The sequence below is a fragment of the Biomphalaria glabrata genome, chromosome 2, assembly GCF_947242115.1.
Source record: "Biomphalaria glabrata chromosome 2, xgBioGlab47.1, whole genome shotgun sequence".
Taxonomy (NCBI): domain Eukaryota; kingdom Metazoa; phylum Mollusca; class Gastropoda; family Planorbidae; genus Biomphalaria; species Biomphalaria glabrata.
In genome coordinates, this window is record NC_074712.1 from 24,730,537 (window position 1) to 24,758,057 (window position 27,521).

A 27,521-nucleotide genomic window follows, 5' to 3' on the forward strand; every position below is an offset into this window, starting at 1 on the left:
GATTAAAGACAGAGTATTGTGTTTTTCTTGTAAATTGTTTGGAGGCCAATTAGCAAACAAAGGCTACTGCCACTGGAAGCATCTTAGTAAAAAAAAAACTTCGGAGCACGATGTTTTTATGAATTACGCTAAGTGTAAGTCTGCGTGGTGGGATTGATCTATGAGAATTCCAATGGATACCATGATGCTAGAACAAACTGGCGAGCAGTCCTAACAACAAGCAATTTTCATGGGAGAACGGTTCCCAGTCATTTCATCCCCTGGTCACTTCATCCCCTGGTCACCTTAACCCCGGTCATTTCATCCGCTGGTCACTTCATCCCCTGTCATTTCATCCCCTGATATTTTCATCATCTGATCATTTTTACCTAACAAATTGTAATTTTAAAAATCATGAAATGAGCAATATTTGATGTATTCATTTTTTATTTAAATGACAAAATTGTAACACGTTAATGTTTAAAAGGAATTAAAGCAAAACTTATACAGGCGACATGATATCACGAGGATGGGTGAACTCAGCCTTCATTAGAAAAAAATCAAACCTTATTTCAAGGCTAAAAATGACGCGCCCATTTTCAAGAAAGAGCGATTGAAAAATAAAATAAAGTGAAACATGGTCGTACTTTCATCACAACTTGGCCTTCGATGATAAGTTATCAGCGGCATAATCATAATTATTCTAATCGCACTTCTATCTCTAAAGTGATTTTTTACTACTTCCACCAAACCTTGGCCTTCGATCAGGATAATATTATGATATTACAACCCCCACATCCAATAGAAGCCTATAGCTAAGTACACACCCAGATTTACAATATAATATAAGATTTCTCATTAAGAAAACAAAGTGGAAGAGGAAACACTGCAAACACATTAGTAACAAGTCATAAAATGTCAAAAAGCATTCTATATAATCATATTTATATATAAAATATTTAATTGGGGATGAAATGACCGGGGATGAAGTGACCGGGGATGAAGTGACCGGGGATGAAGTGACCGGGGATGAAATGACCGGTCACCGGGAGAACAGTTAAACCTTATGTGCCAAACAACGGTCAATGTTAGGCTTGATTGAGAATAACTTGAGATGCTGGCCAAATTCAAATCAACCATCTAATTAAGATTTTCGCTCCCTTGAAATTTATATCAAAATATGTTTCTAGGAAAGTAGCAAAGTTTCATTGACACTGCACAAGAAATAAAAATGTTATGAATTTTTTTGTCCACACACCTGAAAATTTTTTTTTACACATTTTTTATGAAAACTGAACTTTGTACTCTATAGAGTACAGAAAATGAGAGAAAAAACATTGTCCAACAGCCAACAAAGTTATTGCGCTTCATGAAAGGATTTGAAGCATCTTTTTGGATGTTAATGAGGCTTTGCTTCACATCCAGAGCAAAAAAAAATGGGTTCTGGCCCATTTAGTGCTCGTCGAACAAAAAAAAACAGTCTCTGTCCCGTTTGCTGTAGTCCACTATATGCTGACTCTTAGATTTTTTATTTTTCCTGTCTCTGATTTGTTCATTCAAAACTACATTCTGTGTAAGCTGTCGAATCAAAACATGCTTGTAGTCTTTCAGAGATAGTTTTCTTGCACCAGGTTTCTGACTGAGGTAAAATAAAATGTAGGAGTTGGCTTGACATATTTCGAACAACCAATAAAATAATTTCTTCCACCACTTGATGGTTTTTCTGTCAAAGACACAAACCGGTCCTCCCACAGCATCATGCGTGTGGGGAGGGAGGCGCGCGAAGCCACGCGGCCCAGTCCCAGCGCTTCTGCCCTCAAGCCCAGCGAACCGGCCAACCCAGAGCCCACTCCTCAAATCTAGACAGGACGATATTGGTCGATCATCAGGGCTGATACCTATCTGGTCTGCCAATTTAGCTGATTCATGTTTTGATCTAGTGTCTGCAGACATGTTTGTAGGATAGGGACGATAGAGGCTATGCATACAATTAGAAACTAAAGCAGGTGAGAGGCTAACTGCCATGCGCACCGCCATCTAAGCTAGAAGGTGATCACTGTGATAAACTAGACTGAGAAGGATGTCAACATTAGGAAGAGAAGAAAGAACGATTTCCGCCCAAGTTGAGAGCCGAAGTGAAAAGACTGCCTAAGATAGATGATGTTTTGTGTACCTTTGATGTCGTCTAAATAAATATATATATATGCACCGTTGAGTTGTCTCACTTAAGTTATTACAATTGGTGCAGAAGTGTTAGTATTGGCAACTCAACGAGAGGAGGTAAGCTTTGATTACAATGACATATTTGAAACTATTACATTAGCTCTCAATTAAAGAGCTAAGACAAGAGCTTCGGGACCAAGGTTTAAATTCCCTCGGTAGCAGGGAAACGCTCACGGCTCGTCTGCGGCAAGCTCTGATCAATGAAGAAGATCCGGAGACCTACAAATTTGAAATTGAACTTGGGATTGTTGAGGTCATTGGCAAGATCCAGGATGTGGATGCATTTGATGAACAACTGAACATGATGGGAAACATGAGCAGGAACATAATATTGAACAAAGTAGATAAAAGTGTATTGTAAGTAGAAGGCCAAATAGACCAAAATGATAAAATTGTGTCGCAAGCAAAAGGAGGAATAAACTCGTTAGGGAAGGAGCAGTTGCCTGATCAGGACTGTGGCTGCACAAACAGTGGTGATGGAGGCGCTGGGGATTGGAGCGCTATCTGTGACTGTGTTGTGGGCAAGTCTGTCGGGGATGACTTTCAAGACGAGAAACGTGACAACGATTGCTGCGAAGATCTCTACGGCATGTGCCGAATCGAAAGGAAAGAGACAAATGAAGAAAAAAGTGAAGTCTGTTATGTGCCTGAGCTCTGTGAGCCGGACAGATCAAGACAACGTTGGGTCTGCGTCCAAGCTTTCAGCTGTGGACCTTAAAGACCTCTGTTTATCTGTCAGTACCTTTGATGAGAATTCAAACCATGATAGCCTCTAGACCGTTTCTGATTCCTTGCTTTGAATGTCGAGTGGAATTGCGAATACGGGTAATAGACACTAAAACAACATGAGCTTCAATAAACACAATGATTTTATTAGTCTCTTATTTATGCTCTTTACTCCAGCCACTTGTTCTCTCAACTGACTTCCTTTTACACACAGTCCTGTTCATTCAACCATGTACCCTCAAGGTCCACTGGTCATTTCATACACAGGCACACACACTGCACTACCAGCCACTCTAAACACATACACTTACTATCACATCTCCCTCAATTGACTATACAAATTATTTCTGTGTCATTGTAAACAAATTAGTAAACTGAATACATGTTTAACACAACAGAATGTTCCATTGATAATATTATCAATAGTAAATAAATTATAAAATGTGTAGTAAAAAAACAAGAGTCTAGGGTTACAAATAAGACATTAATTATATAGAAATTGCATAATAATAAAAATATATACATGTATCTAATTATCTGCGTAAGGGTAACGTACTGGTGGCCGAATACCAATACCATATCGAGTTATTACTTGCGGCGGATTAGTAGTGTTAGTTTGTTCATGTTGCACATTTGTATCGCTCACGTTCTCTGGCTGTGTTATTTGACCATTAATGACTGTCTCTGGGGTGTCCATTTCAAAAATATCAGGCATGACCTTGATTTTGTACATGTCTCTTAACATTCTTCTATTTCGTCGGTATGTTATTCCATTCGGTGTTTTTACCCAGCAGGATCTCGGGGTCTCCGCTTCTGAGATGACCACTGCTAGTTCCCATAAATCGCCAGGCTTCTTTTGCATCCACACTTTGCTCCCAGGCTGAATGTGTGGTCGCTCGGTGCGTCTCGCTGTTTTGTTATTATATTTTGCTTGATTACTGTTTTTTGTTTTCCAAGCATTTTCTTTTTTTGTCTGGGATTTGAGGTCTGAGATAGGCCTCCGTTGTCGGAAGATTTGTCCTCAGACGGCGGCCCATGAGAAGCCGTGCAGGTGAACGTCCATTTCGAAATTGCAAGAGGGCCATATATGGGTCTTGACCAGACGTTCTAGCTTTATTTAGAAGCTGTTTCACTGTTTGTATGGCCCGTTCTGCCATACCATTAGATTGTGGAAATCTGGAGCTAGACGTATTGCTTAAATCCCCAGCTTTTAGAAAATTTCAGAAATTCTTCACAAGCAAATGAGCGTCCATTGTCACTAATTGCTTTCCTTGGAATACCATGTAGAGAAAATTGTGATTTCATATGTATGATCACATCTGAAGCCTTTTGTGTTGGGATAAGATTTATCTAAAAAAATTTACTATTGTTATCTACAAGTAGTAAATAGTTCTTACCGAGATACTCAAAAATATCAGCTCCAATCTTTTTCCCAAGGAAGTACAGGAGTATCATGTGGTAACAATGGCTCCTTTTGTTGGGACTTCTGGTGTTCGTTACACACTGCACATGTTGATACCATGTCTATAATCTGCAATGGTTCATATATTCATCTGACATGGGTAAACTATTGACGATGACATTTGGCGGATATTTGATTGGTAGCGATGCTCTTGACAGTGTGTCTGGAATAGACATCTCTTTGCCTGGCTTATATTCCAGCAGTATTTCATATTTCATTAGTCGAAGAAGTATCCGCTGAAGCCTAGATGGTGTAGATGCCAAAGGCTTTTTGATAATAGCTTCCAAAGGTTTGTGATCTGTTTCAATCTTTATTGGACGTCCATACAGATAGTAATGGAAATGTTCAACTCCGAAGACAATGGCATTTCTTTTTCTATTTGTGCATATTGTTTTTCACAGTCACAGAGATCTTGATGCATAAGCCACTGGCCTTTCATTCTGCATTAATACTGCTTTAAGTCCCTCCTGTGAAGCATCCACAGACAACTTGACTGGTTGTGAAACATCATAAAAGGCTAAAACTGGGGCGGTTGTGATCAAACTCTTTAAATAATCAACAGCCTTCTGATGTTGTTCCAACCATATCCACTCTTGTTTAAGCAACTCTCTTAATGAGGCAGTTATTTCTGACAAGTTCTGTAAGAATTTACCAAGATAATTAATCATACCCAAAAATCTTTCTAGTTCCTTGTGATCTGTAGGGTATGGAAAGGATTGAATTGCTTCAATCTTTGAGTCATCAGGCTTTATACCACTATCTGTGATATATATATATATATATATATATATATATTTACATATATATGTATATATGTCCTACAAACTTGACTTGTCGTACTCTTAGGCTACATTTAGATGGCTTCAGTTTGATTCCTTTCCTTCTTGCTATGTCAAGAACTTGTCTATCGTCATGCTCTTCTATTGCTCTACCTGCTATCAGTATTTCGTCCATGTATGTCTCAAAAGTGTTAAAAGTTGTTAGATCTGTGCAGCTTTGGTCTAATTTAATTTGCCAAAAGGCAGAGTTGGCATCACTTGACTGCCACTTAGTCGACTAGCTATTTCATAGTAGGTAATTGGTAGTGTTCTTTTTGAATGGCTTTGTTGAGGTCTCTAGGGTCTAGACAAATCCTTAATCCGCCTCCTTTATTTTCAACAATAACAAGTGAGTTGACCCATGCAGTGGGATGATCTACATTTTCAATGACACCCTTATCTTCCATTCTTCTCAATTCATTTTTTAATTCCTCACGTAGTGCCACTAGGACTTTCCTTGCTGCGTGTACAACAGGTTTAATGTTGGAATTGACTTTTATAGCAGCCTAAGCCAGTAAATACATCTGCGTAGCCTGAGAGTGTATCGTCCTCTATAAAGTCAACTCTTCTGATTAAATTCATTTGTTGGCAGCCTGGTAGACCCATAATTGGCTTTGAATGTGTCTCCACAATTTGAAATTCTATTATGGCTGTCTTACTTTTAACAGTACATTTAATGTGTGCTTTGCCAACAACCTTCAATCTTTCTCCACTGTAAGTAGTAAGTCTGGATGTTGATTTGAGAAGTTTCTTTGTTTTTAATTACTTGAAGATTCTGTATGGGAGAATATTGACTTGTGCTCCAGTATCGAACGTGAATGTGACGTTTGTTCTCAACTGTAATAGTGAATTCCATTCGTTGCTTAGACTATGAGAGCCGTATAATACTGCCGATGAAAAATGTTTCCTCAACGGAGTCATCTCGACCTTCTGACTTCACTATACTTACAGGCTTTGATCTGCACACTGACGAGAAATGTCCTTTTTTATGACACGTGACAGGTTTCCCCATAAGCTGGGCACTGACGTGGTCTGTGTTCCTTGCCACAATAGCTACAACTCACATTTCCTTTTGTTCTTTTAAAGCTATTGGTAGCTGAATTCACAACTTGTACCACACTTTCTTCATTCATGAGCTTAAGCTGCCATTCAGTTGCCTCAGCTGCCCGACATATATTTTCTGCCTTGTTAAGGTCTAGATCTGGTTCTCTCAAAAGTCGGGTGTTCTCATTCCTTATGCCACCAACTATCCTATCCTTTATTAGGGAATATTTAAGCAAATCAAACTCACATGTCTTAGCCTTGAGTTTGATGTCAGTGACAAAGCTGTCAAATGATTCTCCTTCATGTTGTTCAAGCTGTCAAATGATTCTCCTTCATGTTGAGAACGCTGGAAAAAAACATCTCTTTCAATGGTAACATTTTTTCATGGTAGACAGTATTTCTCGAACTTATTAAGAATGCAGTGAAGTGTATGGAAGTACTTGCTAATTTCACATTCATTACATTCATTATCCGTCCATTTTAAACAGTCATAGACTGTACTTCTTTTGTATCCAGTCCAATTGCTATCGAATATATCTGAAAGGATTGTTTGAACCTTCCAATTTTCTGCTTCGTTGCCATTTAATTCCAGCGGTTGTGGCGGGTGGAGTGTCGGTCCATCTGACACCATGTAACAAACACTAAAACAACATGAGCTTCAATAAACACAATGATTTTATTAGTCTTTATTGATTGGTTCTTTACTCCAGCCACTTGTTCTCTAAACTGACTTCCTTTTACACACAGTCCTTCACACTGCTGTTCATTCAACCATGTACCCTCAAGGTCCACTGGTCATTTCATACACAGGCACACACACTGCACTACCAGCCACTCAAAACACATACACTTACTATCACAAACAATGGCCGAAACTGATACAACGATTTTGACTTTGCCAGCGGAATAAGAGAGAACTCAATTTGCTTGTCAATTGCATCCAGGCGATTGACATGAACTGTATATAAGCGCCCTGCGGGGACAGTGCTCATGCCAAGAAAATCAGCTACAAGACCTGAACTTCTACTTCTGCCCACATCAGTGAGAGTGACTTGAACGGTGGTGAATTAATTCCAGAGAAACCTGATGAAGTGGTTGATGAACATTACAAGGATGCTCCATGGGCATACCTTACAGATGTGCTTGAAACCATGGCTACCAGTGGGCCTACAGCTGTGCACGAAACGTCCATGGAAAAGGTCCGCTGACAGTGTCTTAGAACAACAACCCTGGAATCTACAGTGATCGCCCCAACCTCCATTTGTCTTACGTTGCTGGCAACCCTGACCTCCACTAACTCTCCCTGTCAGCTGGCTGGCATCAGCAACGATCGTCATGAGGTCGAAGCAGTGTAGGCTGGCCAACTGGAAGAAGACTAATTGACGACCACGGGAAATTGTGCAGATGGTTTGTGTGCAACAGGCACCCTAACGTGCCTAAGATGTGATGCTTAGACATAGTCAAACCATACTCAGCAATATTTATTTCTTTGTTATCTATATATTTAAGGAATAGTGGGTGGTAATTTGTAAACGTTCTGCTTCTTTCCTATTGCCTATACTGAATGAATAAGGGTTTTGTGATCACGGACAAGCCCCCCCGATGAGTGGATGGGGGATGTACATACAGATATAGGATAATTTATGGGACAATATGATCATGGGGATGTTGCTCATTAAGCTCGTATATGGTTTGCTTATTCGGCTATCTCTCACTTATCTTCTTTGTCCGAGGTTCTCCTTCCGGGGTTGAGTGAGTTGATAGCCAGTCAGTTGATGTCCTGCGGGTAAGCAAGAGATGTCACATAGTGGGCTTACTTCTTTAGTAGGTACAGGCCGGTCCTGGGACTTCAGTCTGGAATGTCTTCAGTTCTGGGATGAGTGACTCACCCTCAACGTGAATGTATGGAGAGCTGCTGGGATCTCCCTTCGGGCAATAAAACACGCCAGTCCTAGTGTAGGAGGCTATGAGATGAGATGTGAAAGGAGCCTGAATTATTAAACAATACATACCAACAACATTTTACTAAGTTATATGTACACAGATACAGATACTTATTCACGGGTAAGAAAATAATCTAGACATTAGAAGGTCCCGATGAATAAGGACATCTATGAATACATAAATAGATGGAAGAAATAATTAAAACTAATGATGATGTCCACTGTTAGGAGTATTGTTAACAATAAATAAATGAGGAATACATATTTATAGAAATTTACAAATGTAATAGTAAGATGCAAACAAGTGCTAACATGGTAATGATACATACACATAAATGTTCCAGGTGAAGACACACTAAATAATAATAATAAAGTTTTCCTGCTTTGCCTTACACAAAGTGAATCTGACATAGCGTGGCACTAACCTGTGACTCTCGTCTCCAGCCTTTATAGGTACCCGAGACCCACGCGGTGTGTTAGTCGTGCCGATCCAATGGTCATCATGTTTTCCGAATTAGGACGGTTAACTTGGACCAAAGGTTTCCTTAAAACTCACCCACCTTTATCCCGCGTCCTTGGGGGGACAAGGGATAAAGAGCGGAACCACAATTATCACGCTTGACGGATGCTATGTTGGACAGGAACGATTTGAATAGCAGTGGGAGTGTCAATCCAAAGTGATATATGTGTGTTTGTGGCCTATAACGGGTGCTCGGATACAATGCTAACTTGTAGTTAAGGGAGGGGGTAGTTCCGCACTGGTCAGTTCAGCATTGAGGGGAACGTATTTTGTCACAGACATGTATGTGTTTTAGGGCCTATTTTTATGGCCTATTTAGAAGAATTTTATAATAGGTCTTGCTTAGATGGAACCTAAATTTTATAAAAAAAAATCTCCTTCACCCCTTACCTTCCCTCCTTTTGTCCAAGAAGAAAAAAAAAATGGCATGTCCTACCAGTGCTCTTTGAACCCGTGCAAAACCCTTGTTTTTCATTACAAAACGAAATGTGTCTGAACTATAAAGAAATGGAGTATAAACAAAAACAATAGACTAGTTTTGTCATAGCTATCAAAATAAAGGCTCATTTTAACAAAGATTGTGGGCTGTTCGCTAATATAAGAAAATATGGGGTGTTCATTAGACGAAAATCACAAGATAAATAAACAGTAGCAACTGTAACCAAGTGTTTAAATGAAAGAAAATAGTGAATTAAATGCGACGAAAAGAAGGGACTGCGCCGACCAAGGAATCGAACCAGTGACACTGGAAACGAGAACACCGCCCAGCGATAAGGCATTAAGCGAACTTAAAATCTAGACCAGTGATTCTCAAACTTTTTTGTCTGCCGGCACATTAAAAAAACTACAAACATTTCGCGGCACACCACGAAGAGCAATAGTTATTTTATAATAAAAAGAAAAAAAGATTTGACCTGTTTTTAAGTATTACATTTAATGTGAAGGGTGTGCCTGTTTTTGAGAGCAAATGCGATCTAATCGAGGCTCCAAAGTCGACAAACAAACTCGCATCTCATCGTCTGTTGTAAGAAGTCTCTTTCTTTTCTTAGACTTGATTTCAGTTAGTGCTGAAAATCCAAACTCACAGAACCATGAAGATGCAAATGGAAGAATTATTTTGATTGCTTTGAAACTGATTGCAGGATATAACTTGTTGATTGAAATCCAAAACATTTCCAGGCTTTTCTCTGCAAAATTTGACTTTAGAACTGCATCGCTTTTTTTAAAATCAATGAGCTGCTCTGCTTCTTCAGTTGTAAGATTTGTAGGTTCATTGTTTCCAAACTGTTGGAAAATAATGCTGCAGGTGTCTCAAAGTGTACAGAATTTCTGGGGTGATTTCTTTAGTTGAAGCACATTCATTGTAAGTAGGAGAAGCGAAGACACCTTTCAAGATCTTACTTGGCCACAAAGACAATTTTTTTCACCAAATGACTTGAGTTTTGAGGATTCAGTGATGATGGTTTCCGATGGTCCTTGAAGACTTAAATTCAATGAATTTAATTTGTCAAATAAATCAGAGAGAAAAGTCACCTTAACCCACCAGTTCTCGTCATGAATAGAAAATCCAAAGTCTTTTTTTTTCATTCTCCAAGAATGAAAGCTCAGTCTTGAGTTGGACGACATGCTTTAACACTTTTTCCCCTGGAGAGCCAACGAACGTTGGTGTGATACAGGAGACTAGTCTGAATCCATTGCTTCAGAAAGCTCTGAGAAATGTCGGGATGCAAGTGGTCGAGATTTGATGAAGTTTACAGCTTCAATCACTTGATCCAGAACAGACGGCAAAGATTTGAAGGCAAGAGCTTCTCTGTGGATCATGCAGTGAACAACTAATACAAGAGTGACGAATCCCTTTCTATTTCCCTGCACGGAAGGACAGGGTTAGGCTTAGGGTGCAAACGCTGACACAGTTTCTCCACTGTAGATTGAATAGCAAAAAGGTTTTCGTTCACCACTTTAAAAATATTTTCGCCTTTGGTCGTAGTGTTTGCAAAATAAGAATTCGTTGACACATTTTTCATCCTTTATGAACCGAATAAAAGCTAGAAGCTGGGCTTTGCCGCTAACGTCAGTGGATTCGTCAACTTGAAGAGACCACAGAAGAGACACTTCATCGTCAGTCACGTCTAAGTGTTCGCAGATTTGATCTTGTAAATCTGACGATAAGTCTTCAATTCTGCGCGAGATAGTATCATTTGACAAAGGAACTTTTTTAACTTTTTTCGGCAGCATCGGGTCCAAGGATAGTTTCAACAACTATTGCTAAAGCTGGTGTAATGACTAGTTCAGCCTATGTGTGTGCTTTCTTGCGTTCTGAGCAACCTTATAACTTGCAATCAATCCCTTTTCTGGCAGCTTTAGGTAGTTCGTAAGTTTTTAGTTTGTTTATTTTGTTGAGCCCAGATGTTTTCAAAGTATTCGTTCGGTTGCGCTTTTACAGCTGGATGTTTTGTTTCTAAGTGCCTCTTCAATTTGCTTGAAACAAGCGCCTCATTCAATAGAGGCATTGCAGATCTGACAGAATGGCCATGGAAATTCTTCAGGTCCCGAAGATATGAAACCATATCTTTGTACCTTCGTTTGGTTCCTTGCTTTTCATTTAACGCTTTCGCAGTTTCATTCTTGCTAACGTATTTCTCCATGGATAAAAATGAATAATGCTTATTGATAATTTGTTATTATACACCTAAACAATTTACATGAAACACATCGCTTATTATTATCGTTACCATTTCAAGAACTGCTGTCAGTGCTGTGCGTCTGCTAAGGCGGCCAACATTTGAATCATTATAATAATATATTATGTATAGTGGACAATTCCATAACCTGAATAGCTAACAGCCCTTTCCGTCAATATGGAACGATCCACTACTATTGCTGGTCGTTTTAAGTGGGAATGTCATCGCAACATAAAATAAACATTCGATAGTAGACAGACTTGTGTAACGCTTCACGGGTGGCGTTCTGAAAACTCCCGTGGCACACCAGCAAATCTTCGGCGGCACACTAGTGTGCCGCGGCACACAGTTTGAGAAACACTGATCTAGACCATCGGAATGTCCAACAAAACATTCTTCTGGTCCAGAGTCATTTCGCCCGTATGCAAATTACCACCCCCAGTAGTCAATGGTCCCATTCCCTAGCTAGCTCCACCCCTACCTCGCCACATCCGTTCACCAACAACTTCAATATAGAGGACACACGTTAGGCATGTATTAGACAAACAATGGCTCTATTAAATTGTGTATCTTTCATAATGACAAGTGGACAACATAAATACATTACATATAGAAGCTTCAGTGAGTATGAGAAAATTAAGCTATGAGCTATACAGCAGTTATAACAGTATAAAAGTAAAAGTATTTATAGTTTGTATTTTTTTCATAATAATTTAGACCCTTTTTATATTATTATTATACAAGAAGGAGCACGGCAATATATCGGCGCCTCACCTCTTTTTCCAGAAACATCCCATTAGTAATAATATAAGTTAACTAGTCGACACGCTATTTTGCAAGACCACTGCAAACTATGTGACCGCAGTGGGCCCCGCACTTTCATAGGACCTGCGCTAATTCTATGTGTATAAATTATTTAATTAAACCATTTTATAACTTTAACCAGATTTCCCGCGCCACCTGTCGATTTACCAGGAGCTCCTGGAAATATCCCGAAATTGCAAAACATACGAAAAGTCCTTAAAATATACGGAATATATAGACAAAAAATTGTCATTTTGGGGTGTCATTCAATATGGAAAACGCCAATCATACGCGCGATAAATAAAAACGGCATTATGCCTTAGCCGTAATTGTGTAATCTGGTGATAGAAGCTTCCCGCGCCTCAAACTAATGAAGAATTGGTTGAGGTCAACATTTCTCAAAGACAGATTGAAGCATTAATTTATTGTTGCTATCGAGCGTGATCTATGTAGGAAATAAAATGTACATTACACAATGCATGACTTCGCACACGCAAGTCTCGTAAAGTTCGTGGGATAACTCTATCCGCAAAAATAAAGGAGTGATCTTTCCTTTACTTCTTCTTCTCGTCCAAACTCTTGAGCGAAGAAGATAATTATATATATAGATTTTATATAAGGCACACCTCATCAAATTCTCCTGAACTGAACTTTGTTTATAATTTATTTATTTTTATGTTTGGAGCTAAAAACGACATTTTGGGACTGCGCATGTCCAATTTTAGATAAGTTCCGGTATTTTTGTTCCGCTTTCCAAAGCAGATGGCAGTTTTTCAGATTCTCGGTAACCATGTATGTAAAGCTATTGTTTTAACCTCCCCCGGCAATTCATACCCATATAAGGGATGAGGGCTATATTATGAGCCTGTTTGATCGTAGGCTGATAAATATATCAAAATAAGCTTTCAAACATCTTCAGAAAGACATTTCAATCACATTTATACTATTAGCTGTTAAATAAAATTAAAAAAGGTGTTCCAAAGAATAATAATGAATTTAACACATTCTCCTTTATTGGACGAAGCAAAATCGTAATAAGAAATATTATTGGGATTAATAAATCTATGCTTTTTTTTGTCAATGAATAAGAGATATCTAGAATATATTATTTATGAATGAAAGAAAAAGTGCGGGCTGCTAATTTGAAGCCAGACACCATGCCCATTGCAGGTGATATCTCCAGGTGAGCTGGCGGTGAGGAGAGGTATACACTATGCGTGTAGTGTCACAACCTATCAAACAGGCAGTGTGACACTGATAGTCATGAAAAGAATTATAAGCATCTATGGGAGGGAGAGGATGTTAAGGTGTTAAAACGAACATCCAAATTATGAAAAGAAAAGAATTAAAAGAAAGAGAGAATACATGTAGCCTAGTTGAAAATATCATGTTTATTAAATTATAATAATTAATTTATAGATTTATAATCTATATGGATTTATTTCTTCCTGTTTCTACACATAGATTATATAGGTAATTAGGTATATTAGGCATTAGCTGGAGGTAATTAGGTATATAAATAAATAAACTATAAACGATATATATATATAATTCATGAGCGTATCCAGGGGGGTTGGGGTTCAACCCCCCCCCCTCGAAATGAAATATATATATATATATATATAATTCATGGGCTAAGCCAAGGGAGCTGGAGTTAGAATGAAAATACCCCAGAATATGCATTTTGTTGCCTTTCAATACCAGAAATAGTGCTTGTAGGCGGGGCTCCTACCCGCGCTAGGGAAGCTCCTAGCGCATCCCAGGCCTCGCTGGCAGTGGCTTGTGGTCAACAATTTTTCCACTCTCCATGAAGAACCTATTCTAGGGCACAATGTCTCCTGAAAGAATGAAGTCAGAATGCAATAAAGATTATGTACACACAAACACATACATACAAAAAAAAAATTCTCAGGGGTCTATTAAAACTTCCAAGGGGTCTACGAAAGGGAAAACATAAAATGGGGGTCTATGAGATGTCCACGGGGGTCTACGATAATAAATTTCATTTAAACAGGTCGTGACTTTAACTTAACATCATGTTAATGTAATTCTTTTATACATTAATATATGATTTGTACCAGAGTTAATCCTTTAAATAGTTATCCTGCTATTGAAACGAAAAATTGTTATATCTACTTTAAATACTTAAATAGCTTCATTTTGTCCAATGTTTATCAAAAAGAATGTAAACTGTACAGCGTTGATTATTTAAAATTGGAATTTATTCTTTTCTTGTCAAACAAGAGGTTGCCTAAGCGCCTTTTTTAAGATATGAAACCAATTACGCTGGAGCATCATTTGAGACAAGGTCACCCTGACAAATAAGAAAAAGATTTTAAAAACTTTCGAACACTCAAAGATAACGTTCAAAATCTCTCGTCGACCATATCGAGAAGATAATGGTTTGCGAGAGTCTTACATTATCGCTTTACTGAAAACACTAAAGGTAAAACATTGATTTTACCCGCCGTTGTAGTTTTAAAAACTGTTTTACACAAACCTACATATGATATTATTAAAAGAGTTTCTTTAAGCAACAATACAGTTCAATGTCACATTTGTGGCATAAGTTATAAAGTTAAAAGTTTCTTATGTAATTCTTGGCAAACGACATATATACAATTTGGGATCAGCGTTCTGACAGGAAAATCCTATTGGTGGAATTGGCCTCCTCGCGGCGGACTTTGGCAACGCTGTGAACGCCTCTAACAACGGCTAACGGGGATCCCCTCCGTCTACGGTTTTCAAGGCCAAGTGGATGGAGCTTGTTAAATCCAGGATGTCCAACCCAATGTGTGGGTGCCTGGTTAAAAGCTGGATTAGGGTGCGCCAGAATGCGAGGCGCGCCCCATAAACGATGTAGGCTCTAGAAGGTACGTTTCCGGATGTACGACATTGCATCTAGACAACCACTCATTATACCACAAGGTATTCGCGGCAAGCGTGACATCGGAAGCTAGCTCAGCGAACACGAGTTCCTGAGTAGGTAGCATTGATCCCACTTGAGGAGATCGAATCCAACAGTCTAACATGCAACCAGTTTCGCCCGCACTCGGGTAATTTCACTCACATGGCTTTACAAAAATTATCTATTAAACCCAGTATGGGCATTACTCACTCGTTAGGCCCCGCTCTATCAATCCTAACGACGGGTTGATGTCCGATAAGTTAGCTACCGTCGTTGTTCTTCAAGATGTCCGCCCACTAAGCTCACCGATATTGACAGCAAAAACTAACCAAGGGTTGCTGCTGGGTGGCCAGCGCCCCTCGACGCAAGTCGAGCCAAGCTACCCATCAAAAACCACGGAGGTGGGAGTCGTGACCCCCACACCAAATGTGACCAATAAAAGCTCGGAAAAGGAACGCAAAAGGGACGGTCCCTCTAGGCCCAAACATGTTAAAGGTACTGGGCAACTCAGAATCATATCATTTAATGCGAATAGGCAATTGCGACTCAAAAAGCCTGAAATTGAGAGACTGCTGTCGGAACTCGAGGTGGCGGGTAGGAAAAACTTGATATTGATTTTGAGAACATTGACTCAACTTACAGCCTCTTTGTGAAGGCTCTTTTATCTGCGGCTCGTAGGGCCATTCCGCGAACCAGTGGTAAGCGCAAGTACCGGTCCTTTTGGTCTCGAAAGTTGGCACGTCTTGTCCGGCAACGAAAAGCAGCACGAAGACGGCATGCTAGACAAAAAAACAGAGGAGACGAGACGAGCCTACAATAAACTCACGGCATTGTTAAGGGATACGGTGTCAGAAGAATCGTTAAAAAAGTGGTCGGAGACTTGTGCGAACATGGACCTCGCCGATGGACGGCAGGCATGGAAGTTACTAAACAACTTGGCTGGAGTGGGGGAACCGAGGGTGGCCCTGTTATTACTGACAAGAAGAGAGCGGAGGCTTTGAACAAACATTTTGCTGGTCTCCAAAGCACACAAAAAATCTTCCGTGTCGATGGCCCTTGACAGTGTTAGAAGAGCCAATGAAAAACGCAGATGGGTCGACGGCAAGGCTAGGACGGAAACATTCTCAGAGCCCTTTACCATGATGGAGGTGGCTTTCGCGATCAAAAAGGCGAGACTACACAAGGCAGTGGGGCCAGATGGCATCAGCGCTGAGATGCTAAAAAATCTTGGAACGATTGGCCTCCTAAAACTTCACGGCTTACTAAATCGGACATGGACTCAAGGGGACTACCCTAAGGCATGGAGATTGGCTACCATTGTTCCTATTCTTAAAAAGGGCAAGAATGCAAACAGCCCTGAGAGTTACAGACCAATTTCCATCACATCGTGTGTGGGGAAGGTGGAGAATCATTAACCGACGGCTTACGTGGTACCTAGATTCCCACAATTTAATTTGTCAGGAGCAGGGTGGTTTCAGACAACGGCGTAGTGCAATGGACCAGGTTACAGTCTTTATGTAAGAAGTGGCAGACGGTTTTCAGAGAGGAGGAAGGGAGAAGAAGGGTGGAGTCGACACTCGCGGTTTTTCTAGATCTAAAACAGGCGTACGATGGAGTCTGGAGACAAGGCTTGTTGCTTAAGTTGATGGACCTTGGGGTAAACTCCAATATGTATCGATGGATCAATAGCTTCCTAACGAACAGGTTAGTTCAAACACGTTATGGCGAGCAACTGTCAAATAAGAAGGTACTCGAGCAGGGCTCGTCACTTTAATGCACACTTTATCTGGTATTCATCAACGATTTGACCAAACGCCTAGGGTGTCGCTCATTACTTTTTGCGGACGATTTGCTGATCTGGAAAACTGGGAGATCCGCAGCCGCTCTAGCTGCGGAGATCCAACATGACCTAGTCACGATTTCCTGCTACACACGATTGTGGAATATGGAGGTTAATTGTGCGAAAACATTCTAGACCCTTTTCACCCTTGGCAAAGATATCTATAAAGAAAAGATTTCTCTCTCAATCAATGGTACCGAATTAAAAATGGAAGCCAAGCCGAAATACCTGGGAGTCAGCCTGGACCCAAAAATGGGTTTGTCCGACCATGTGAGAACAGTGCGAGAGCAAGCGTCAGAGAGCCTTAAGGTAGTCAAGCGGTTAGCCACGACCAAGTGGGGGGCCAAAGCGAACGTGTTACGGGCCCTCTACATTGGAGCGGTAAGGTCGAGGATGGAGTACTCGTCTCTTGCACAGGTCTATGCCTCACGTCTCTAGCGGGGCTGGACTCAGTGCAGAACCAAGCAATTAGACTCATTTGTGGTGCATTTCGTACGACGCCAACTGCGGCATGTGAGGTCATGACAAATCTCCCACCACTGAGATTACGAAGGGAGCGAGCCGTTATGATCGCTTATGAAAAATTCAAACGGCTAGAAGAAGGCTGCCCAGTCAAGAGTCTGGTCGACAATTGGCAGGGCGGGAATCGGCTGAAACGGAACTCTTTCATGCACTCGGTGCGGGAATTGTCCAAAGAAGTCGATTTACCCCAGAACAGAGCAGCTCTCGCTCTGCATGGGGCTTCTTCTCCGGCGAATGCTCCTGGAGTCCCAGAGGTGAGGAAATCGCTGATTGACCCAGAAGTGTACAAGAAATGCACAAAAACTGTCCTACAAAACACTGCCAGGAAAACTGTCGCCCAGTACCCAGCTGACTCCATTAAAGTGTACACAGATGGTTCAACGAGAGAGAACCTCGGACAAAAAACCTCTGGGTATGGTGTGGTAGTTCGATTCCCTGGCTCGACCGAGAACGATGAGATTCTAGGTGCGTGTTCTGGCAGGAGTAATTACGTAGCTGAAATGGTTGCAATTCAAAATGCAGTAGAGTACATTGAAGAACGACTTAACGAGAAAACAGCACAACCCAGTCCAATTGTGCTATTTACAGACTCTCTGTCGAGTCTACAAGCCATTGAAAGCCCTGCAGAAACGCTCCCGGAACCACTGGCAAAAACACTGGCGTGCGTGGGACGCCTTCAAGAAAAACACAAAATTCGGACGACATTCCAATACGTACACCTGGACACGTGGATGTGGAATGTAATGTGAAAGCTGACTTATTAGCCAAGCTCGGCACAAAACTGGACCCTGTGGACGAGCCACAGACTTTTGAGCAGGCGCGTGCGATAGTAGACGAATGGGCAAGAGAAAAATGGTGCAAAAGCTGGGAGACTGGTAATACGGGAAGGGAAGTCTGGCAAAACTTAAAAGGGCCCTCAAAATCGGACGAATGGTGGCAGCTAAATAGGGAAGAACAGGTGACAATCGCTAGGTACCGAACGGGGCACTGTCCAATCGGTGCCTATTTTGCTAAATTTAAACCAAACTTCGACTCACGCTGCAGGCATTGTCAGGACGACGTCGAAACAGTTAACCACATCCTTTACGAGTGCGCAACACTACACCCCAAACATGGCCATTTGAGTGAAACAAAAGCTGGTTTGCATGAGGAGCTGGTTCTGTACGGAGACAGAGAAGCTTTGAGAAGAACTGCCGCTTTCCTTGTCCGTGTTATCAGAGAATAGAGTTCTCTCCACGAGACTTACACGGTTCTGACAGGATGTAAGCGCTGTGTGCTGCAAACTGCCTAAGGGTCCCATGCTCCTTAAGTACTCACTAGGAACTCACTTTCACCCTTCTCCTGTTAGTGAAAACGCGTGAAAAAATGCGAAAACTTTTATAATCATACATAAGGCTATATTTAATGTTTGAAGACTACTTCATAAAACAACCAATTGGTATATGAAACGTTTATCCGCAGCAACGGATAATAAATAAGAAAAAAAACATTTCCAGTTAGGTTATTCCAGTAATAAATAAATTGCTATTTTAATTAGTTTAAATTTGAATTTTATCAATAAAAAAAATAGATCTTAACTTAATGTATAGCTATAGCTTTGTATTATTTTTTCACTCTTTAATCTCACTTCAGTTAGAAATTTGTTTAAAAAAAAATTTGGATGAATTTGCAAAAATTCAATACGTTTATTAAGGGGTCTACCGAAAACCAGAAAACATGACAAGGGGTCTACGAGACAAAAAAGTTTGGGAACCACTGATATATATATAAATGTATATATATATATATATAGAGAGAGAGAGAGAAAGAGAGAGAGAGATGGAAAGGCAATATGAGGCAATAGACTATTAATACATATTGCAGATATGAGTCTACTAATACAATCTAAATAATTTTTAATTAACACAGATATAATAATAATAATCAAGCTTCTCTTCGAGTCCGAAGATTAGTGAGGAATACAGTATTTCCCGTGGCTGCGCAGCCCCATTTGTGACTTTCATTTTTGCCACTCCCAGGGCAAGCATAACCATTGTCCGCAGGTGGTCGATTTAGGTTTTCTTTTCGTCGTCTACGTTTGTCAGCGGCAGCAGATTTTTTTTTATCTCAAATGTGTACTCCGCGGCCTTCGTGACCTCTAGCTGTCTTGTTCCGACGCGCATACAGCAAGGTGCTCTCTTCTATGTCAGCCAAGGAAAGTTGACGCCTAAGCTGGTATTTGAAGCGTTTCCGTGGGGCACCTCTGTTACGTCGACCACCTTTTCGTTCACCAAAAAAGACTGCCTTTGGCATACGTTCGTCTCCCATACGCAAGGACATCGCTGTTTGTAGTGCGGTCTTGCCTCCGTATGTCCAGGGTGGAGCGCAAGCATCTTTGGTTAAAGTGCTCAAGAAGTCTTATTTTTTTTTTATAAAGTGTCCATGTCTCAGAGCCATATAGAAGGGTTGAGAGAACCACCACCCGATAGACACATATAAATTAATCGCAATTACATAGTGGTGTTCACTGACGGTGCTCAGTGCACTGAAGGAGAAGCACAAAAACTGCGTTCAGTATAGGAGCATGAAGTCACCAAATAAATAAAATAAAATAAAAATTTGACCTAGTTCCCGAAAGTCGGTGTTCAAATATAAGAATCTACTATATATGTCAATCTTTTGTTATAATATGCTTTCTTTTTTGCTTATTTCTGCTGAAAAAAAATTCCTTAATAGTATTGAGCTTAAACTTGAATACTGCCTGTGACATCGCATATCTGTTTTATTTTTTAAAATGCAAAATTGGGCTAGTAGGCTACTAACATTATAACTACATGTAGGCTACATAACTACGCAGTTATGTATGTAACTACATACGTAGTTATGTAACTTTGTCCAGCGGGAGGTTTGGACTAAGAACTAATCTAAGTAATCTACTATGTATATATATATAGGGGAAGGTGGGGTGAAATGTCACAAGGGTAAGTTGTCACAAACTTCGATATAATGTGATGCGCTATCAAAAATGTGAAACTACAGCTGAGATGTTTACGGAAACATTTACAAATAGTTATAAAATGAAGTCGATACCTTTTCGCATTTTAAAATTATCACGATTCATTGTTTTTGACTGTTCGGAAAGTGGAATTTTATTTTTGTGTAATTTTGTTGAAAAACACTTATAATGTTGAGATGATTGTCTAACATTACACTGTTTCATATCTCTGTGTATTAGTTACACATTGAAATTAGTTTTTTTCAAAAAGCTCGACCCAATAAAATGTTTTAAAATAAATGTTCTGAAAATTGTTGTGGGGCAAGTTGTCACACAGGTTGGGGTAATTTGTCACAGTTGTGACAACTTGCCCCAATGAAGATTAAGCATTTTGAAAACAAATTTTAATATTAATATTTGTTTATTAATAATTATTTGTTTTATTGATTCCTTTTTATGGTGATACATAATAGATACCTAAATAGTATTAAGCGACTTTCTCTTTAAATAATGCTGTTTACAAAGGTTATGCCAGCATCAACATACAGAAAAGATGTTCTCCTAGCGCAACATTTATTTTAGGAAAGAAGTAACCTAGTCATACTATTTAGATAGGTTGGAAGTGGGTGCATTGCTGAAAGAAGTGAACAGATATTTTACAAATATTATATAGAAAAAAATAAACATTATTTTGAAGAAAAACCTACAGCTTTCCTTGTTAGGTCCAAAACTTTTCAGAACCTTCACATATATATCATTATTTCACGACGGCCAGTCAAGGAAACTACTACAAGAACAAAGTCTTGACTTAATATGCGATTTCTTTTAGACATAGCAAGATATGGTGATTTTTTAAATGTGTGACATTTTACCCCATGCCTGTGTCAACTTACCCCGGTGTGGGGCAAATTGTCACAACCTCAACCCAGCCACTTTTTTGTTGTATAACTTTGATAAATAAAGAGATAAAGTTTATTTCATTTACTCTAATTGTTGTCTGAATGTTTAAGCTACAGCATGTTAAGTTTGGTGAGAATCAATGAATTCTAAATACCTTCCCCTATATGTTGTCACTGCATGTCTGCTTCCACAAAACCAGCAATCTATTAGGTTGTCTCCTTTGTCGTTTTTCTTTTGATCTACCTTATCTACCCTAACAACTGTTTCTTTATTTATCTCTGCTAATCCTTTTGCAGTTTGCTCATAAGTTTGACATATCTCTATACACTTCTTTAGTGTCAGATCATTGTGATTCAATAATCTCTCCTGCAGACTTTTCTACAATTTTGTCACTAATCATTCTATCCTTTTCTTTGAAATTGCATTTTTCAGCCTGAGCTCTCAGCTGCGTAATGAAACCTTTTCTATGTTACAAAATCTGAACGTTTCCAGAACTTTTTTTTAGGGTTGCAATACTCATGCAATTTTTTCAATAATATTTGTGGATCATTCACGTCTTCCTTCTCATCATACACAAATCTCTTTGTCCTGAGGTCCATACACAGTGTAGTATTATTGCTTTTTTGTCTGATATTAGGTTTTTCTTCTGCTCCTATTGCACAATTCCACTTGTCTTCTCCATTGGCGACAATTTTTCATAGACATTACCATCTATCACGTTTAATTCCTTTGTTGCTTTAAGTTGACCTTCTGCCATCTTCAATGAAAACTTTACTATAGTATATCAACTATCTAGACTAGACTTAACTAGATCTAGATCTAGAAAACCGTAACTGATAACCATGAGCCTCTTTTATTTAACTAGATTTACATCACATATAAACCTAACTATTACTCTTGTTACCGCTGCCACTATGTTAATTATAGCATGAGTTATAAAATTAAAATTATGTAATTTTTTTGCTAATGACATATATATAGTTTGGGGTCAGCGTAGTCGCGGTCTCTAAACATAGTGTGTGCTGCAAACTCCCTAAAAGTCGCACGATAAACCTTTCCCATGTTCGGGTATAGCTGCAAGGCAGCAGAGGTTTAAATTTAGTTTTCCTTCTGCTAGGTAATCTGCAAGCCAAGGCTAAACAGTCCCTCCTGCTCGAAGTTATTGGTTAGGCGCCAGCTGCCTAACTTCGCCCCTTCTCTTGTCAGTTCTGCGCACCCAATATTTAAGCCACACGTGAAAAATAAATACACGAGAATCTTCGCTTTGCGAAAACTTCTACAATTAAGGCAAATTAATTTAATATGTTAATGTTTTATGACTTCTTCAAAGAACAATAAATTCCTATATGAAACATAAGTAGCAACGGATAATAGACACGCAAAAAAAAAAACAACTTCCAGTGTGTTTGGTGATTCCAATAATAAATATTAATTGTTATTTTAATTGGTTTAAATTTGAATTTTATTAATAAAAATAGATCTCTTTATGTGTAGCTTTAAATTACTTTTCCATTCTTCAAAATTTGTTTTTAAAAAATGTTGATGAATTTGCAAAAATGCAATGCAAGTTAAGTAGGGGGTCTACGGAAAACCAGAAACATGGTAAGGGGTCTACAAAAAAGTTAGGGAACCACTGGAATAGTAAGTAACAATTTAAGGTCATTGCGAGTGATGACAGAGTTTCTAGTAAATGTATCAGCTACAGTATTCTGCTTGCCATGGCGATAGATGACGTCATAGTGGAAACACGAGAGTTCTAGTATCCACCTCTGGATTTTTTCATTTTTAATTTTTCTCTTGTTTGACCTGTTATTCATGAAATAGACAGATCGCTGATCCGTAACAACTGTGAACGCTTTACCAATTAAGAAATGTTTCTATTTTCTTAACAATGGCATATGCTTCTTTCTCAACCGAAGAATGTTTTCTTTCACTTTTTGTTAATGAGCGAAAGAAAGCAACATGCCGGCCATCTTGGTTTAGCCGCAATGGCTATATCAGAAGCATCCGTCTCAACGGTGAAAGGGCGATTCGGATCAATAGTATATACGGCGGCTTTTTCAAGCTCATTTTTCAAATTTTAAATGTTCTCTTGACTTCTTCAGGGACAGGAAATTGTTGATTTCTTGTTAACAGGCTTATTTTTGTTGAGGTTAGGTATTCACTGTCAGTAGTAAGCCTGAAGACCCACTAGTATGTTCACTGGTACGCGCGCGAAATGTCTCAGGATCCGGCTTAAGTTGTCCTTTGGAAATCTCGAATTAAGTCTCACTTTAGTAGTGCTAATTTCACTTTTGCTTGCAATTAGTGATTCCATACTTTTCAGCAATATCAAGAAATCACTGTAGGTTTCGTTCGTGTGATTCAGGGTCCTGACCACAGATGGTCACATTGTCCACATGCTTCGAATGATTGAATGGCTTTTCCTCTTCTTTTATGGGAATCTGATGGTATGCACTTTTGGTGAGAGCATTTTTTTAGTTTCCGGCTGTGAAGATTCATATTGTAATGAGTGCTCGAAGGCGTCCTTTAAACTCAAAACAGTCTTTTCAAGTTTTCGTTTTCGAATGCTGTCTCTGAGAGTGGCTAGAGACTAGATCTAGAATAGATCTAGATAATTCTAGTATACCCCTAGAATTCTAGATTTGCCATAATAGATCTACATAGTAACAGAGCTAGAAATTTAAGTAACATTATACATAAATATACCGATTTTAATTTTTCCTACTTAATGCAATCCACCTGCGCGATTTCTGAATTCATTAGAGTTTTATGTCTATTTCTTAACTCATTGTTTTGTAAACTAATGGCTAGTAGACCTATTGCTCGTACCCGTGTACCCGCTAATGAACTAATGGACGAGTGGAGATTAGAAATGAATTTTGCAATTTATCAGCGTTGTTGCCTCACCTAGAAGCTGATGTAGTATTAGAGTGCTGTGCTAGAATATGACATAAAAAATGAATTTTATTGTGAAAATTGAGGTGACCCGTGCTCATTCGTACGCGTCAGACATTGTGCGGAATGTTTTCCATGGAATTGCAATAAATGTCGCTTGCGAAAATCTGTGCGACACGGCAGACATTTAAACGTGAGACAAAATGACCTATTGTTGGGCTTGTGACATGCCTCTTCAACAAATGTCAAGAGAAGACGGACAAGTGAATAAATCAATCGTTACAGACTCGTGCAGACTCTTACGCAAGGAATGTTCACGGTGGAACGAAAATCATGTCTTGCAAATAGGTGGCGTGGATGAAAATTTTGAGCCCATTGTTGTTGGTCTAAATGTTTTCATAGAAAATATCATCATGACCTATAAAGCGACTGGCTGAGTAGAAAGAGAAAGTGGGTGCTGTTTTCCTGTTGAGGTTCCAGACCGCTGAGCAGCCACGTTAGAACAATGCATCATGGAGCATATTTTGCCTGGCAGCCATATAATATCAGATGGCTGGGCAGCGTACGCAAACAATTCCACAATTTGGCCAATGGATTTATTCTCATTCAGTTGTTATTCACCAAAAAATTTTGTTGGCCCTTTGGACCCTGAAAATTCATCTCAAAACATCGAGAATTTGTGGATGCTCGCGAAACGTATGCTGCATCCTGATAAGTTGAAATTACACCTCCAGGAAAACTGAATTCATCTAGTGTATCCTAAGCATTTAAATGTAACTTTTTAATAAACACACAAAAGCTTGCAATACAGAATAACTTTTAAAAAATATTAGATGTAATTCAGATAAAACTGTGTCACAAACTGAAGCTGGAAATTTTCTTAAATGTAAAAAAAATTCATTCTTACTGTAGCAGTTGACTTTCCATCATGAAAGAAGGATCTAGACATGGGATGTCTTTCACAACAGATTATCATCCAAGTTCAATGTGATAACAGAATATCATTTGATTATAGTGATTGAGCGTAATTCGTCTAGATCTAAGTCACTCAATTCGCGGCTTTTCACGGCTGTGCGCGAATAATATTTTCAACGTAGGCTAAATCTAAACTATAGATCCAAGTTACTAAAATTCGCTGACTTTTTACGCCTGTGTGCGAATTATGTGAGCTACTTTGAAGAATCTCTGCAGGTTTCTATTATGACATTTGGTCTCATGTCAACAGATGGTTACATTGTCCACAAAAGCGAATGTATTTTCTAGTTGCTCGTCTTCATTATTTTATCTTCAGTTCGATGGAAACAAGCCATTCCATTCGTAACTCCAAATGGAATTCTTCGAAACTGTCTACCCCTAGCCTCAAAAGCTGTAACTGGACTTTCTTCTTTAATCGGAATCTGATGATAGGCATTCTTGAGGTCCAGAGTGCTGAAGAAAAAAAAATTTTGCTTCTCTGCTAATTCATCCATTCTTTTAGTAGTCTCTGAATCTCAGCATTAATAAACTTAATGTCTTGTAATGAGTGTCTGCGCGTGTCTGCCTTAGATGTCCATATAATACGGTCCCCACCAGGTGACCCCTAGTGAAAAAAATAAACACTTTCGCATTACAAGCAACCTTGTATGATATATTTATAAACTATATATTCCAAACATTCTTACTCAAGTTTAATAAATATATCTAGTTCTTATAGATTTTATTCCATTGAATACAAAGCAACATTATTGCCAAAATTTAAATTTATTCTTTAAGTAAAACATTTCTATGTTGAAGAAGTTATTTCAAAGATGTCCTACTTAAATATAACAAAAAAAACGTGTTAAAGCTTTATTGTGATGAATGACGAAAATAACTACACAGATAGTAAAGATAAAGACGGAATATGGTTAAAGAAAGCTCACAGAGCTCCTACAGGGGAAACTACTTGCTAAGATTAAATAATATCTCAAGAAAGAACCTTAATGAGTATAAAAAACCAGACGATTTAATATCTATTACGTATACTTAGATTCTATACATATTTATGCAAAATAAAATGGAAACATTGTGTCTTTAAGTTTATTATCTTTTTTTTTAATCTCATTGTTAATACCCTCCTTGATGCCACTGAGGGATCCTTTAAAATAGGGAGACACCAACGTAAAAGTTCCAGCAACACTTATTTTAATAATCTTACATTTTAATATTTGTAATAACTGTTGATAAAAATGTCATATTTAACGAGTTTGTATATAATAATTAAACTCACCTAAACAATCACAATTTATACAGGTAACCACCTCAGCTTTCTGGAGCAAAAGTGGGGTGTGACACCATGACCCAACTGTACGGGTGACACCGACCCTTGCGACGCCACTGATATACCAATAAATAATAGCATAAATATACCTGCCTTCGTTTATCAGAAAATGCATACTTTTTGCAGCTGACGGTGTCACGGGTTCGATACCCGAACCAAAAATTTTTAAATTATTTTATTACAATTAAAGTTTAATAATGTATTTAAATTTAAAAAAAAAATGTTTTTCTTGTTTTTTAATGACTTAGTTGGTGTTTCTAGTATGAGTACCCAATATACTTAATACTAGAATAAATTTTCAGACTGGTGTAGATGATCATATGAGCCTCTTGGAAGTATTTATTTAAAAATTAAATTTACATATGTAATAATTAAGTTTTAAATAATATTAAATAGTTTTACATAAAATATAACTAAACATGTATTCGTGTACTATTTCAGGACATAATGAAAGCTTTCAAAATAGAAAGTCAAAGTACTGGTCAATCAAGATTACTTTTGTCTGCTGCTGTCGCTGCCTGTAAAGATATAGTTGACAAAGCATATGAAATTTCTCTCATCTCAAAGTATGCACTTAGGAATCATGTTACAAAAATATCAGGCTTTAGGGAAAATGGTCAAATAAATTTTAAAATAAATTTAGGGTATGTTTAGAAAAATGTTTAGAAAAATATATAGTAATAGTTGATCGCACATTATTTATTAGTGCGTTTTCATAAGGATAACATTTATTTAACACCCCTTTCCACGATTTAAATTCGCACACACATTTTTTTGTCCTAGTAGTGGCATTTTACGTCTCGCGAGACGATCTTTTCCCTTTGCAACTTCTTGTGTGACTAAAGAGGCCAATCCTTGATACACAGCTGCGATCACAGGTTGGGCATATAAAATCACCAGGCGCCATTGCATTTTCACCCTTCTTTCTGCTTCTGTTGTGTATGACATCTGCAATCTGTGACCCTTCCTTTATGCTCTCT

At 38.7% G+C, this 27,521-nt stretch overlaps 1 protein-coding gene across 3 annotated transcripts in view; it reads left to right on the forward strand.

The window, feature by feature from the left end:
• Window positions 1–27,521, forward strand: part of LOC106056023 (probable serine/threonine-protein kinase MARK-A) — a 198,534-nt gene that overhangs the window by 106,421 nt on the left and 64,592 nt on the right. For all 3 annotated transcript variants that reach the window (XM_056019720.1, XM_056019719.1, XM_056019721.1), the window contains one exon: window positions 26,983–27,107. In XM_056019720.1, coding sequence (XP_055875695.1) covers window positions 26,983–27,107 — 125 coding nt within the window. The remainder of the gene's footprint in view (window positions 1–26,982; window positions 27,108–27,521) is intronic.